Source organism: Vicugna pacos, chromosome 8 (assembly GCF_048564905.1).
Source record: "Vicugna pacos chromosome 8, VicPac4, whole genome shotgun sequence".
NCBI classification, from domain to species: Eukaryota; Metazoa; Chordata; class Mammalia; order Artiodactyla; family Camelidae; genus Vicugna; species Vicugna pacos.
The window spans coordinates 32,980,063-32,993,426 of NC_132994.1; the positions used below are offsets into that span (position 1 = coordinate 32,980,063).

At 44.1% G+C, this 13,364-nt stretch overlaps 1 protein-coding gene across 2 annotated transcripts in view; it reads left to right on the forward strand.

The window, feature by feature from the left end:
- Nucleotides 1–12,836: 12,836 nt before the first annotated feature.
- SOBP (sine oculis binding protein homolog) overlaps nt 12,837–13,364 on the forward strand; it is a 156,852-nt gene continuing 156,324 nt past the window's right edge. For both annotated transcript variants that reach the window (XM_072965669.1, XM_072965670.1), the window contains exon 1: nt 12,837–12,963. In XM_072965669.1, the coding sequence (XP_072821770.1) occupies nt 12,868–12,963 (96 nt within the window). In that variant the 5' untranslated portion in view covers nt 12,837–12,867. The remainder of the gene's footprint in view (nt 12,964–13,364) is intronic.

Here is a 13,364-nt window from a genome sequence, read left to right on the forward strand (position 1 = left end):
GGGGTGGGCTTCCAAGTTGGCTCATTCATGTGACTATTGGGAGAAGGCTTCAGTTCATTGCTGACTGTTGGCAGAGGGCTTCAGTTTTTCACCCAATGGACCTCTTCATATGGCTGCTTGAATATCCTCATGACGTAGTAGCTGTCTTCTCCCAAGTAAGTGATTCAACAAAAGAGAGCAAGAAGGAAACCGCAATGCCTTTATGTTCTAATCTTGGACATCACACACCATCACTTTTGCCACATTCTATTTCTTAGAAGCAAGTCACTAAGTATAGCCCATAGTCAACGGAAGGGGAATCAGGCTCCATTTTTCCAAGGGAGAAGCAACAAAGAATTTATTAACATATTTTACAACCATCACAGTATAACAGGAAGTCATTGGAATATTTTCAGCAAGAGGGTGCAAGGTCTGTTTTACGTTTTCAAAGAGTTGGTTTGGTTGTTTTGTGGAGAATCGATTGCATAGGGATAGGAGTGGAAGCAAGGAGTCCAGGTAGGTGGCAGTTACTTAGTTTTAGCAATCAGTAAATAGGCCTAAGATCAGGATGGGTGCAGTGGAATTAGGGAGAAGTAGTGAGATTTTAGAAGCAGAGCAGAGAAGACCTGATAAGATATCGCTGAATTTAACATTAGTGGGTGTCATTTCTTTTTCACATTTTCAATTACAGTGCTTTCTTAAATTAAGTGATCACCTGAATCTTTGGAGAGCTTTAAAAATATGAATTACTCATCCTCACTTCCAGACAATCTACTTCAGTAAGTCTGGGACAGGGAGATGATCTATCAGAACTGGAATCCACTGCTCCACTTATTGAATGAGCTAACAAGAAGTGCAATTATTATTGTTGCTGTTTTTGCAAAAAGGAATTAGTTACAATGCAGTGGGCTCTATTATCCAAATGCTCTTTTTTGTTACACAATCTCCCTCCCCCCTGTTCAATCAGATACCAATTCCTATGGATTCTTTCTGCAAGGTAACTCTTATAAAGAATCCCTCCCATTACTGTACTAGTCTAAACAATCATTTACTACCTCTTAGACTATTGCAAACACCTCTTATGTAATTTGCTACTCTGGTCTCTCCTTCTGCCTTTCATCTGTTGTTAAAGTGATCCTCCTGTCCCACATTTATGATCTTATCACCTTCATATTAAAAAAGACTCAGTGGCTTCCTAGAACTCTCAGAAAGAAGTCCCTGCTCCTTTAGGATGGTTTTTGTGGCCACCAACCATCTGGTCCTATCCTACCTTTGGGGTGACTTCATAGCCCCTTCAACACACTCATTGTAGGCCCACTGAATTATTCACTCTTCCCTTAACTCCATTTGCACTTTCACATCTTGACACCTCTCTTCATATTGTTCCTTCCGTTTAGAATCTTCCTCTTTCTCCCTCCATCACCTGACAATATCCTACTATTCATCCTTTAAGGCCCAATTCAGATGATCACCATCTCTATCCTTCACTCAGAATTAGTCATCCCCTTTTCTTAATTCCTATCTCACTTTTCAAACAAGTTTATTATTTATGTTTATGTTCACAGTGCCTAGTAGTGTGCTTGCCCTTAGTGGTCTCAAAATAAAAAGTTTTCATAGACAGAATTTATTTCCTCATCTTTATTCAGTTTTTATGCAATGGAGAAAACAAAAGGCAAACTCATATTAGAAATCTGGCTAATGAAATGTGCATGGAACGTATACCATGGGATCTGTACACATTTAGCATAGTCGGCACCCACTGCACTTTACAGCCACATATGGTGGCATCAGTAATTCTGAGGCATTGCAAAAATCTTCACAATCTAAATATTTTATTAAGAATTCCAGTGACAAGAGCTGAAATATAAAGGTTTGTGGGTCTTTTTTAAAGGGTTTATCACGTTTAGTTAGAAATTTAAGTTAACAAGAACATTCCATTCCCTAAACATTCCAATTAATTGGTGTTTAGCATATGGGTTACCAAATTTGTCTTTTTGAAGTTTGCATTTAGAGATTGTAAATGAATCTATTAGGATGAATTTCTAGGTCAGTCAGGTTTTGATTTGCAATATTTAATGTTTGCACAATTCCACCCTTGCCTGACCTTTCAAAATTATTTTAACAGCCCTACATTTACTTTCCTAATGGAATGATTTGCTACAAAGTGGCTACAGCGGGAAGTCTGGAAGGACATTATAACATTCTTTTGGCTGTCAAAATCCATCTGTCCTTGTGTTTCTTCATTGTGTGTGCTCTTGGGATATAGGGCCTCACTTTCCACTGTGGATGCCAAAGAGTTTGAATCTCACTCTCCCCACACCCTGGAATATGGAGCAGGGGCCCCAACATCTGGCTGTGGACCCTCCAATCCAGGCCTGTGCTCCCTGACATGAAGGAAGAACATCTGGGGCAGCTCATGGGGTCAGCATGATGTCCAGCGGTAGTATCTAGAAGGTGTGGTGCAGCCAAAGCAGAGATGGTGGCATCCTGGATAGTCTTTCTATGGTCTCGTCTCCTGAGGCCCTGGGTTCTTGCCTGGTTCCCAAGCCTGTTCTCTCAGCCTCTTGGATTTCATGAGCCCCCTTTCTGCCAACGTATTATTATTTTTTCTTCAAACAGTTAGAGCTCGTTTTGTTGCTTGCAAGCAAGAACCCTCACTAATACCATTCATAGTGCAAGGTGGCAGAGAGAATTCTAGACTCGAGTCAGACTGCTGGCCCACTTACTAGGCAAATGCTTAGTCTTTAACTCTCCATTTCCTCATCTGCAAAATAGGACACAATCTGTAATTGTGTCAACTGTGTGAGGACTGAATAGAATAATCTCTGTAAAATACTTAGCATGGGCCCTGGTGCATGAAAAGCATTCAGTAAATAATAGCTTTTGTATTACTAAATGCTATGTAATTGTCCGTGTGTTTAGGCCACAGAACTCCACTGCTCACCAAATAAAAAGATGCCCTGTGCACACTCTGTGCTCAGTATTGAACTTCATTTTTTCCCCATGCTGGGGTTTTGTTTTGTTTTGCTTTGTTTTCCAGTTTAGGATTTTGGTGCCGTCCCATGCAGTACATCATTATAATACTGTACGTCCTGAGACTTTCTTGGGGAGTGCAGCTTTTAGTCACTGTACCTGGGTCTTCTCTCTTCTGTCTGTCCCTGCTAGCTCTTCCTGACCTCCAGACTCAAAAGGAGATCACCTGCACTAAAGACTGACTGTCTTCAGATGGCAAGGGCAAAACTGAGTTGTAGCACGAGTCTTACTTCAGCAACTGGTATATAGATTTAGTAACTTTAATGGGAATTTAATATATATATATATATATATATATATATATATATATATATATATATATATATATATATATATACAGCCTATATCCCAAGACTTATTATAGGATCCTGTATTTATCTACTTAGCTTTTGATGAATTTTTTTTTCTCCCACTGAAATGTATAACGTCCTCTTGTTGTTAAACGGTGGAATCTCCTTCACTCAACTTCCTCCCCCTGGGATGTAATAAAGAGACAAGTTACACCCCAACAGCATGTTGGAGAGAAATTTTCTGTGGAAGAAAAATGTTTTTTACTACATGTAATGTTTCTCAAAGGAGGTGGGTCAAAACATAGGTATCAATCTTCTGTAACCATTTACTGAATACTGTACTTGGTTTGAGAATATTAAAAATGTAATATGCTATTTTTGAAAGTTTGTGTATTTTGTTATGGATGTTTTAATTTCTATAACATCCATGTGTAAATGAGAATAAAGAAAAAATTAAAATTATTTACTGTGTCAATATGCTCTATTTTCCCAAAAAAGGTGACAGGAGGGCTGAGCAGAGAGAAGCAGAGTCTAGTGAAGGTGAAAGTATACCTCACCAGTCTGGGAGTTGGCAGACTGGGGACTTTTATCCTGGATTGGCCACTTCCTAGTGGGATCCTGTGCTCAGCCTCACTCTCCTAAGTTGTGGATTGAGAACAAGTAGATGCTCAAGGGTGGTTGTGAGAAATAAATGACATAATTTGCACAAAACCCTTGACTCATAGCAGGAATTCAATGCATGACAGCTCATGATATAAATCAACATAAGATTGTCACAGGTCGAATAATTTTAATGTCACTTGGTTATCTAAAGGAAATGTGATATTATGTGATATTATTATGTCTACTTTAGTTTCTACATAAATTGAATAAAGATAAGAGCTCTGTTTCATCAGTGGATGTCATAGAGGAAGGCAATGACAATTCAAGATAACTCAGATATTGAGTTAAGTTTTATATTTATCAGAATTTGGAATAATTACTGAAAATATTCTGTGTTTAAGTAGGTCTTATTATGATATTAGGGCCGTAACCCCAAGGAAACTATTCTTGTTTGGGTGATACTATTTAGATATTAAATAATTAGGCAGATAATGCCCTCAATTTACTTCAGGATCCAGAAAACTCCATTTTAAAAATTGTTCAAAAGCAAATTTGAGTAATAGGGTGAACATATGTGTGAGCTATAAGTATCAATGTAAAAATTTTAGATATTTGCTGCATGTAAACTTTTTTCTTTCTTTATAACTGAACCCAGTCTCCATTTCACAAGACAACAATGCTAGCAGGTGGAAATGAAACCTCCAGGTAATCCCAGCTGATTTGGTTTTCTCTCATGCCCACCTCCTACACTTTTCTCACTGGGCTGGCACCTACATGGCAGGTAGGTGGGTAGGTGGCATTTACTCCTCAGCCACGGTCACCTCTCCAGCTGACATCCTCTGAGATGGAAGTTCTTGTGGAGTCTCTGATCAAACATTTTGGGTGCAAGCCTACTTCAGTTCTGCAGACTTCCATTCCAGGCCACACATGAAACACACACCATGGTGAGTGGAGAGTATTTACAGCCACCCCAGGACCTCTGTCCAGGCTTCTGCACACCACTGTGCCTACCCCACTGGACCTGCCTGTACTCTGGTGGGCTGGTGCTTTCCAGCCTCCATCTGGGAAAGGAGGCATGATTCACCTCTACTCTCTGCCCTCTGCCTTCAGATTCCCTCATACCAAGCAAGTGTTCTAATTGTTCCTCTTGCTCCCTAGGGAACTGGGCCCCAGGTGGGAGGCTACAGTCAGGCTCCTTCCCTTGTGTCAACTCCTTTGCTCCTTCTTTCTCTCAGCTACATAGAATTGTAATCTATTTCTGGATTGGACTTCCTTTGGCTCATCGTTTCTCTTTTGGAACCTACTTTTTAAGGCACAAACTTTATAATCTAAATCCTTCAAGTCATTGGGTCTTGATACTCAAAATCTAGATTTTTAAAACTCAAAGAAAAATGTTTTCTTCCAAACACTTTTTTTCTGCCTTGAATTTCACAAGTCCATTTTAAATCTCAAAAATCACAGACAACTCATATTTTTCCATAAATTTCTTTTGTAACATCCTTACCCTGAGGCAATGGATGCCAAAGTCTAGTTTGAACGAATGAGTGCATGGGATAGAAAGGAATTAACAGGTATAAACAAACAAAACACTTCTCAATACATCAAAATATTGTCTTGCCACAAATGGAATCTGCCTGACACCTGGATTTAGTTTCTTTTTAGTTGTCAGGCCTATATAATTTTCTAGTTAATGGCCTGAGAGACTGACTATACAAATGGACAATGGCCAGACCATGTATGATGACAGAACTCTGGCCCATAACCTCTGAAGCAACAAGTCAGAGAAGCCAAACCAACTTCTCTGCCACAATCATCCCAGAATGATTGGAACTTGGTCAATGACTGCCAGCCACCCCACCTCCTCCTCGTCACTTCCTTCCAACTCAGGACCAACCAGAGAAAGTCAAATATGCTCCCCAAACTGATCCTCCTCAAAGCAGGATGCCCTGCTTCTAGTTAGCCCTCTCCAGCTTCTCCAAGCCAACACCCTCCAATTAGAGCACACCTGAAGACTTTTTTCCCCCTCACTATAAAGTTTTCTTACTTCCATGCCTGCCTTTGAGTCTCTGCCATATGCAGGTGATGGTGGCTGACTGCCGTGCTCTAAATAAATAGCTTCTACTTGTTCTCATTTGGGTAGTCTCCATTTATTTCCATTTATTTATGTTGATTACACATAAAGCTATTATATTCAGATATACACATTGGTAGTTAAGTTTAAAAATTTTTTTGAGCATAGAGATGCTTGGGGTAAATAAATACCAGACTTTGATCTCTGCTTCAATGGACAAGGATTAAAAGTTATAACTCAAACTGACCTTTTTTTGAACTTATAGTACTGATATGCTTGCCCCTACAGATATAGGAGAAATGGTCTTGAAAGTGTATATGAAAATCTCGTTTTTGTTTTATTTTTACTTTTGGGGGGAGGTAATTAGGTTTATTTATTTATTTTTTTAGAGGAGGTACTGGGGATTAAACCCAGGACATCATGCTTTCTAAGCATGTGTTTTACCACTTGAGCTATATCCTTCCCCCCAAAAATCTCATTTTTATAAATTAAAATTATTATGTTTTAGCAAATTACTATTACAAAGGACCCTGGTGTACATTATTTTGAAAATGAAGAACGTTTTTATTAGGTAGGTGATTATTCCTCATGTGTCAGCTTTCCTTAAATTGGCACACATCCGTATTAGTCTGTACATATAAACTTAAGGCTATTGTAAGATAATAATGATCCTTAGAAGAGTAGGTGATACACATTTGCATACAGAAATTTGTGCAGTTTTATTTTTAGTTCACTTTAATGGATAATATGTGGTCTTAACAACAACACACCAAAATACAACTTACTATTCTCATTTCACAAGTGAAGAACTGAGTATTAAAGTAAAATTACTTGCTCAAGGCCTCACTGAAGGCTGAAGCCGCTTATTCTCCTGCAAAGTCTGTTTGAAGCTACCAGCTGGGAAGCTTCTTCTATCTCTGTGTCTGAAGGAAGGCCCCGCATTCCTTTGGGAGGACCATGGTCTTCACCATGACCCTATGGCAAAGAGGGTGAGGATGTTCTCAAAACAGTAAGGAGAGGAGGGGATCCCCACCCAGGGATGTGCCATGCTGAGTTAACCTGGTGTTTAATGGCAGAGCTAATCATGGCCTCATGACCCACATACACAAGTAGTGGAACCAGAAATAAATCCAGGCCTTCCCATGCAAAGGGGATTTCTTCACACTGTGAATTTGACCATCTTGCTCTTAAAATTCTGACCCCTTCCCATCCCTTACCCCACATAATCTGGCCTCTGCATTCCTCTTTCACTGTTTTCTCCACCACTCACCTCCTCCTCACTCTCAACGTTCCAGATACTTTAAATTTCTCAAACATGCTGAGTGCATTCTTCGGCTCCTTTAGAATTCTGACTGGAGCACTTCTCCAGGATTACAAGACCTCTACATAGGCAGTTCTTATCTTTCCTGATTCAGGTCAAATGTCTCCTTTTAAAGGTCTATCATGACTCTTTTAGCTAAAGCAGACTCCAACCTCTATACTCACCCTACTCCAGTTCCTCTTTATCACATTGTTCTCTCATGTCACATACCTGGATCTAAAATTGTGTGCTTTATTACTTATTTGCTTATTTATTGCCGCCTTTGCAGACTACAAGCTTCTTGAGATTTGGGAACTTGTCTGTCATCTTTGCTGCTGGATCCCAAGCACTCAGAACATCGTGCCTGGAATATAGTGAGCTCCCAATACATATTTGTTGAATAAAGGAATGAATAAATCATGAATCCCAATTGAGAATGACAGCTCTGGACCCATTCTTCAGAAAAAAATGCCCTGAATTTTTGTATATAATTTCAGGAGAGTCTAAAGCCCTGGGAAAGTCATCTATAGCCTTAGTTAAAGCTCCTGCATTATAGTAATGCTGTTTCATGTTTTTTTGAAATTAATTCTGAATTTTGTTCTTTAAATTTAAACATGAGCATGAATTTTAAAAGTATGCTTAAGATGGTGTATAACAAATCATAGGCCAATTGGTTTTGAATAAAATAGATCCCTGAGGATAGTTACATCAATGATCCTAATGACCTTATTTCATTAAATGAAGATAACTTTGTGGTGTAAATGTTAAATGCTCACCCACATCCAGTTCTTTTCTCCCCTGGGGAACATGGGTGGATTAAATTCCTAGCTTCCCTAGCGGTGGGATAGAGCCATATGACAAATTCTAGCCAATGGATCAAGGGCAGAAGTAACCTATGTTACTGCCAGGCTGGAGCATTTAATTGCTGTGTGAGATCCTCCAGGGCTCCATCTTCTCCTACTTAGTGGTTGTGGAAGCACATGCAGGTGCTGCTGGTACAGAGGTGCATTGTCAAGCCATCACATAGAGGACAGTGGCTCTGGACAGTCACATAGATCTTTAGCAGATTTTGTGTGAGCAAGGGGTATAAACCTCTGTTGTTTTAAGTCTTTTGGATTTTCTTTGGATTTTCTGATAATTTGCTATTGCAGCATAACCTAACATAACCAAAAACACCACTGATTGGAAAATGTGCTAGTATTTCATATACTGTGGAGGGGGAAAAGGGGTTTCATTTATAATTGAAAGAAACCTTGTAACATATCACAACCCCAGAGATGTTAAAATGTGGAAAGTGTGGGCCTTAGATTACATAAAATACAGATTGTTAAAAGAAATTCATTAAAGCAGATTAGCATAGTGTCAAGAACTCCAAATCCAGAGTTGAACAGAAAGTTATAGATTCGAATCCCAATAGTTGCTAGTTTGTGATTTAATAACTTAGCTAGTATAAGCCTTGTTCTTCATCTGGGAAACTGGAATCACAGTAGAAACTGCCTCATAGGGTTTTGTGGGTATTAGATGAGATAATTCTTGTAATGTGTTCAGCATAGTAATTATTTCACATATTTTAGTCCCCATATTTGGTTAGCTCACAGAGCTTGTTCAAGATGGGCATTCATTTCAAACAACGTACAGGAAAAAGTTCTTTGTTAAGTTTATTATGTCATACTAATTGGTCAGCAAGTAACTATTAATTCCTTACCAAGCATGAAGACTGGGCCTCTGAATTAGGTGTTCTTGGAGATAACAAAGAAGCAGATCTAGAGATTGAGGGTTGAAGGCGGATCACCTTGGGGTCTTCCCATCCACTCTGTGATGTATTTTCTGGATGAATCAGGCTAGAACGAACATCAAGAGCAACGCTGAAGGATAAAAGAAGTCACAGAAATATAGCTGAGGAATGTATGAAAGCAAAGGTCAGTCCTGTACCCATCTTGGTGACTGGCAGGGCTAGTAAAGGGAAAATTGAGGACTTTTTCTATGTCCAGGGTCTGGGGAGCATAAGAGTAAGTCATAGAAGAAAAACACGGTTCTTCGGAGATATGTATGCGATTGATCCTATCCACATAGGGTTATACTCTTAGAGACTGTATGAAGTTAATCAGGGAACATTATTGGACTCATAGTATGTCCAGATTCATAATGTAGCAACTCATAACTGTCTTCATCTATAGCACATTTGAAGAAAGCTACACCTTGTCACCAAGAAGGTGTAACAATCATCAGTTCTCAAGTTTTCTAAACTAAAAGTCTCCCACATACTTCATGAGCTTTCATTCTGTCACTGAAGTTATACTTTATGGATTCTAATACAACATTCTCACCTCAGTTTTCTGGAGGACATATGCCTGTGAATGAACAGGTGGCTGGTTAGTATCTTTATTTTTACTGAATGCCTGAACCATGACAGAACAAGTTATTTTCTTTAAAGAAAGTATAGCTGCCTCTATATGACTCTGGGCTACAGTTCACCTTTTCTGTTTGTTTTATTCTTAACTTGTGAAACTGTATCTTAGGACTTGGGGTATATAACTTGTTATTTGATATCAGCTGAACAACAGTGAATCAATTGTAATGGTTCTGGCACCAAAGGAAACATAGGGTACTTAAATATGTTTCCAGAAGACAAAAAGCTTCTCTCTGTGTACACCTTACAACATATGTTTCCACAGTTTTGGATATTCAAAAGTCCAAAAAAAGTTTTCTCACTACTTCTCATTAAAGATCAAGAGGACGAAACAGAGAAAACAAACTCCAACCCACATATTATTTATCAGATGTTTTGGATGAAATTCAGATTGAAAAACCAAAAAGTTTCCCTCTTCTCCCTCCCTCCCTCCCGGCACACGATGCTTATTCCCCACTGCGAAATACACCCACTGTCACACACTCCGCCGTGTATCGTTAGCGGTCCAGGAAGGGGGAGGGGGATTGTGTGAATGCAAACAAGTTTGGGCTTCTCTCGGAATCCTTGCTGCCTGCTGCCTGGGTCGTCGAAGGGCTACCGCAGGCTGGGAGACGTGGCCAGAGCACTTGGGCTCACAATCCGCGTAGGCTCCTAGAGGTTACCGGAAAAATCTTGAGTAGGGGACGCCTGAACCGCAGAACGCTCCCTGAAACCTCATCGATTCTCCTCTCTTGACATTCAGGCGTCCCGGATAACCTCCCTAGGATTTTTAACTTTCCTCGGGGCAAGTGTTTTACGTGGACCCCTTGCAGGAGCAGAGCCTGACTTGGCCCCGCTCACTCTGGCCTCCTCGCTCGCCTGGGATCCAGGAGCCACGCGGAGCGGATGCGGCTTCTCGTCGCTTTCTCCTGATAGGGAAGAGAAGAGGAGAGAGGAGGTGCTCAGCTCTCCTGGGTACACTCCCAAGCATCGGTAATTTGGCCTTTACGAAACAAAATGATGCTAAAAGGCAAAACAGCCAACCCGGAGGTGCTCAGCCCTCCCGAGTACGTTCCTAAATAGCTCTAATTCGATGTTTAAGAAACAAAACAATGACAAAATGCAAATTAGGCAATATAACATTCAGGATGAGACTCGTTTGACAGGCCAAACTGAGATTTTAAAGGAAAGCTTTCTCATATCCGCACACCGAATTCATTCTATCTTTTAGTACTTGGGGAAAGAAACGGTGTAATTTTAAGTCCCACCACTGTCACAATGCACACTCCACAGTAACACGCAGTGAAACAATGGACAGCCCCATATCGCATTGTGTCAGTAATTACGAAGTGCTGCGGCAGGGGCAAGCGAAGTCGGAAGCGTCAGTGTATCCCCCCGCCGCGAGTGGGAGCAGTTAAGGGCCGCGTTTCTCACCGAAAACTCATCAAAACATTTAGGCCAGTCCCTCAACCCAGAGATGGGCAAACGACATCTGAGCTTGGCCCCGGGCGGACGTGGACTGAGAGGGCCAAAGAGGCGGCGCGCGAGCGCAGACGGAGCGATCACGACTAGGGGAGAGCAAACGCGCGCAATGAAGTCGAGGGGAAAGAGTGCACGCCAGAGGGTGGGGAGAGTCCCGTCAGGGGTGGCCAGGGCGCCTGGTCCCTGGAGAATGGAACCCCACGCGGGACACTGCACTCCTGGCTGCATCCCATCTTTGGGGGTTGGGGGTTAAACCCAGGTCACCAAGACAAGGGTGCACGCGGGGTCACAGGATAACGCAGTTACTTTGTAGTCAGACACGTGTGTGTGTGTGTGTGTGTGTGTATGAGAGAGAGTGTGTGTGTGTGTGTGTGTGTGTGTGAGAGAGAGAGAGAGAGAGAGAGAGAGAGAGAGAGCGAGAACTAGAGGGAAAAGAAAGAAAAAAAGAAAGAACAGGGAGCTGAAGGCCGAGATGTCCTACTTCTAAGTGGTTCATTGAAAGGCAAAAGCTTTCTTGCAAGCACAGTCGTAGCTCACGCCGCGTTGGGGACCAGCCGAAACAAGGCGCGGAGACCTCTCCAAGGGACATTTCCAAGGGACCTCCAGCCTCACACGCCCTGAGGTAGTCCCGAAAGGGGGACACTCTATACCGACAGCTGTGGGGAGGTCAGAAGACTGCGGTCTCCTTCTCCCGAGACCCCAGCTCTGCCAGTCAGAGGCGGGGAGCTCAGTCCACCTTCCCCAGGCGGAGAAAAGCGGCCCTCTAGCAATGCGACCTCAGGTCCCCGCGCTCTCACACCTCCCAACCTCCTCCCCTCCTCCCCCCACCCCCATTCATTTTTCCTCAGCAGCTTCTAGTTCCGGCTCAAAACCCAACTCCAAGCACACTCGAGCCCACATCACGGAGCTAAGGGGAACAACCAGGGTCTTAGCGGGCCCGGGGGCCTCCATGCCGAGGTGGCGGCCGCCGAGGGGCGCCGCGTCCCGCCGGTGCCAGCCGCAGATGAGCCCTTGGCCACGAGCAGCCCCCTGAGCCGCGCAGCATCCGCGTCTACAGTGACGGTGGAAGCCACGCCCGCTCTGGAGCTGGGGGCAGTCCTAGCCCCCCCACCTTTTCCCTGCCCGCCCGCCCCCTCCTCCCCGCGCCGGCCCCCCGCCCGCCCCCGGCTCGGCTCGCGGGAGGCGCTGGGCGCCGGGGCTGGCGCGCTCTCCCGGGCGCACACAGACTCCACGCACGCACGCCCAGAGCCGCTCTCTCCGCGCCCGGCCCTCGTTCCCCTCGCCCATGCAGACGGACAGAGCGACGGAAGATGGCTGACGACTCCACGGGGCACCGAGAATGCAGCCCGGCGGCGGCGGCGGCGGCGGGAGCGGCAGAAGCAGCGGCGGCGGCAGGGGCAGCGGCGGCAGCGGCGGCGTTGGAGGCGGCGGCGGCGGCGGCAGTAGGAGCAGGAGCGGCGGCGGCGGCATCCCCGAGACTCCTCGAGCTACCTTTCCTTCTGACAGCCACTGACGTTCTCCGCCGCTAGAAGAGACCCCGCTTCTCCGGCGCCTGCCTTCCCTCCCCCCGCCCAGCCCCAGCCCCAGCCCCGCCAGCACCGCTACCTCCGCCAGCATTGCCACCATCAGCACCACCTCCGCCACCACCACCACCGCCACCACCACCACCGCCGCCGGCGGCAGCAGCCATTTCATCTCCACAGAAACCAGACACAAAAACATGGCAGAAATGGAGAAAGAAGGGAGACCTCCGGAAAATAAAAGGAGCAGGAAGCCGGCTCACCCAGTGAAAAGGGAGATCAATGAGGAAATGAAGGTATATTTGGACTTCGGGGCTGGAGAGACTGAGCTCTTTCTTCCGTCTGCTCCCTTTGGGCCGTTGTATGGATTTGGGGGGTACAGGGGAGCGCTTGTCAGTTTCTGTAGGATGCCCAGAACGCCTCAGCTCCTCCTCCAGGTGCAAAACAGAGGCCAACTCGCGGGTTGCGTCCCCGAGATTTGCCTATCTCAGATTCGATGAGGGTGGGGGGCGGCTGGGAGACCATATACTATTTAACCTTATAAACCCCTGGTTGGTACACGCGCGTTTCAGAGGGAGGGGACCGGGGGCCCATGTGGCGTGTGGGCATGGTGAAGAGACTCCCTAGTCGGTGGAATAGTTTTTCCCTCTTCTTCGGGAACCATCCTTTGGATCTCTCCAAAGTTAGGAGCCACCGG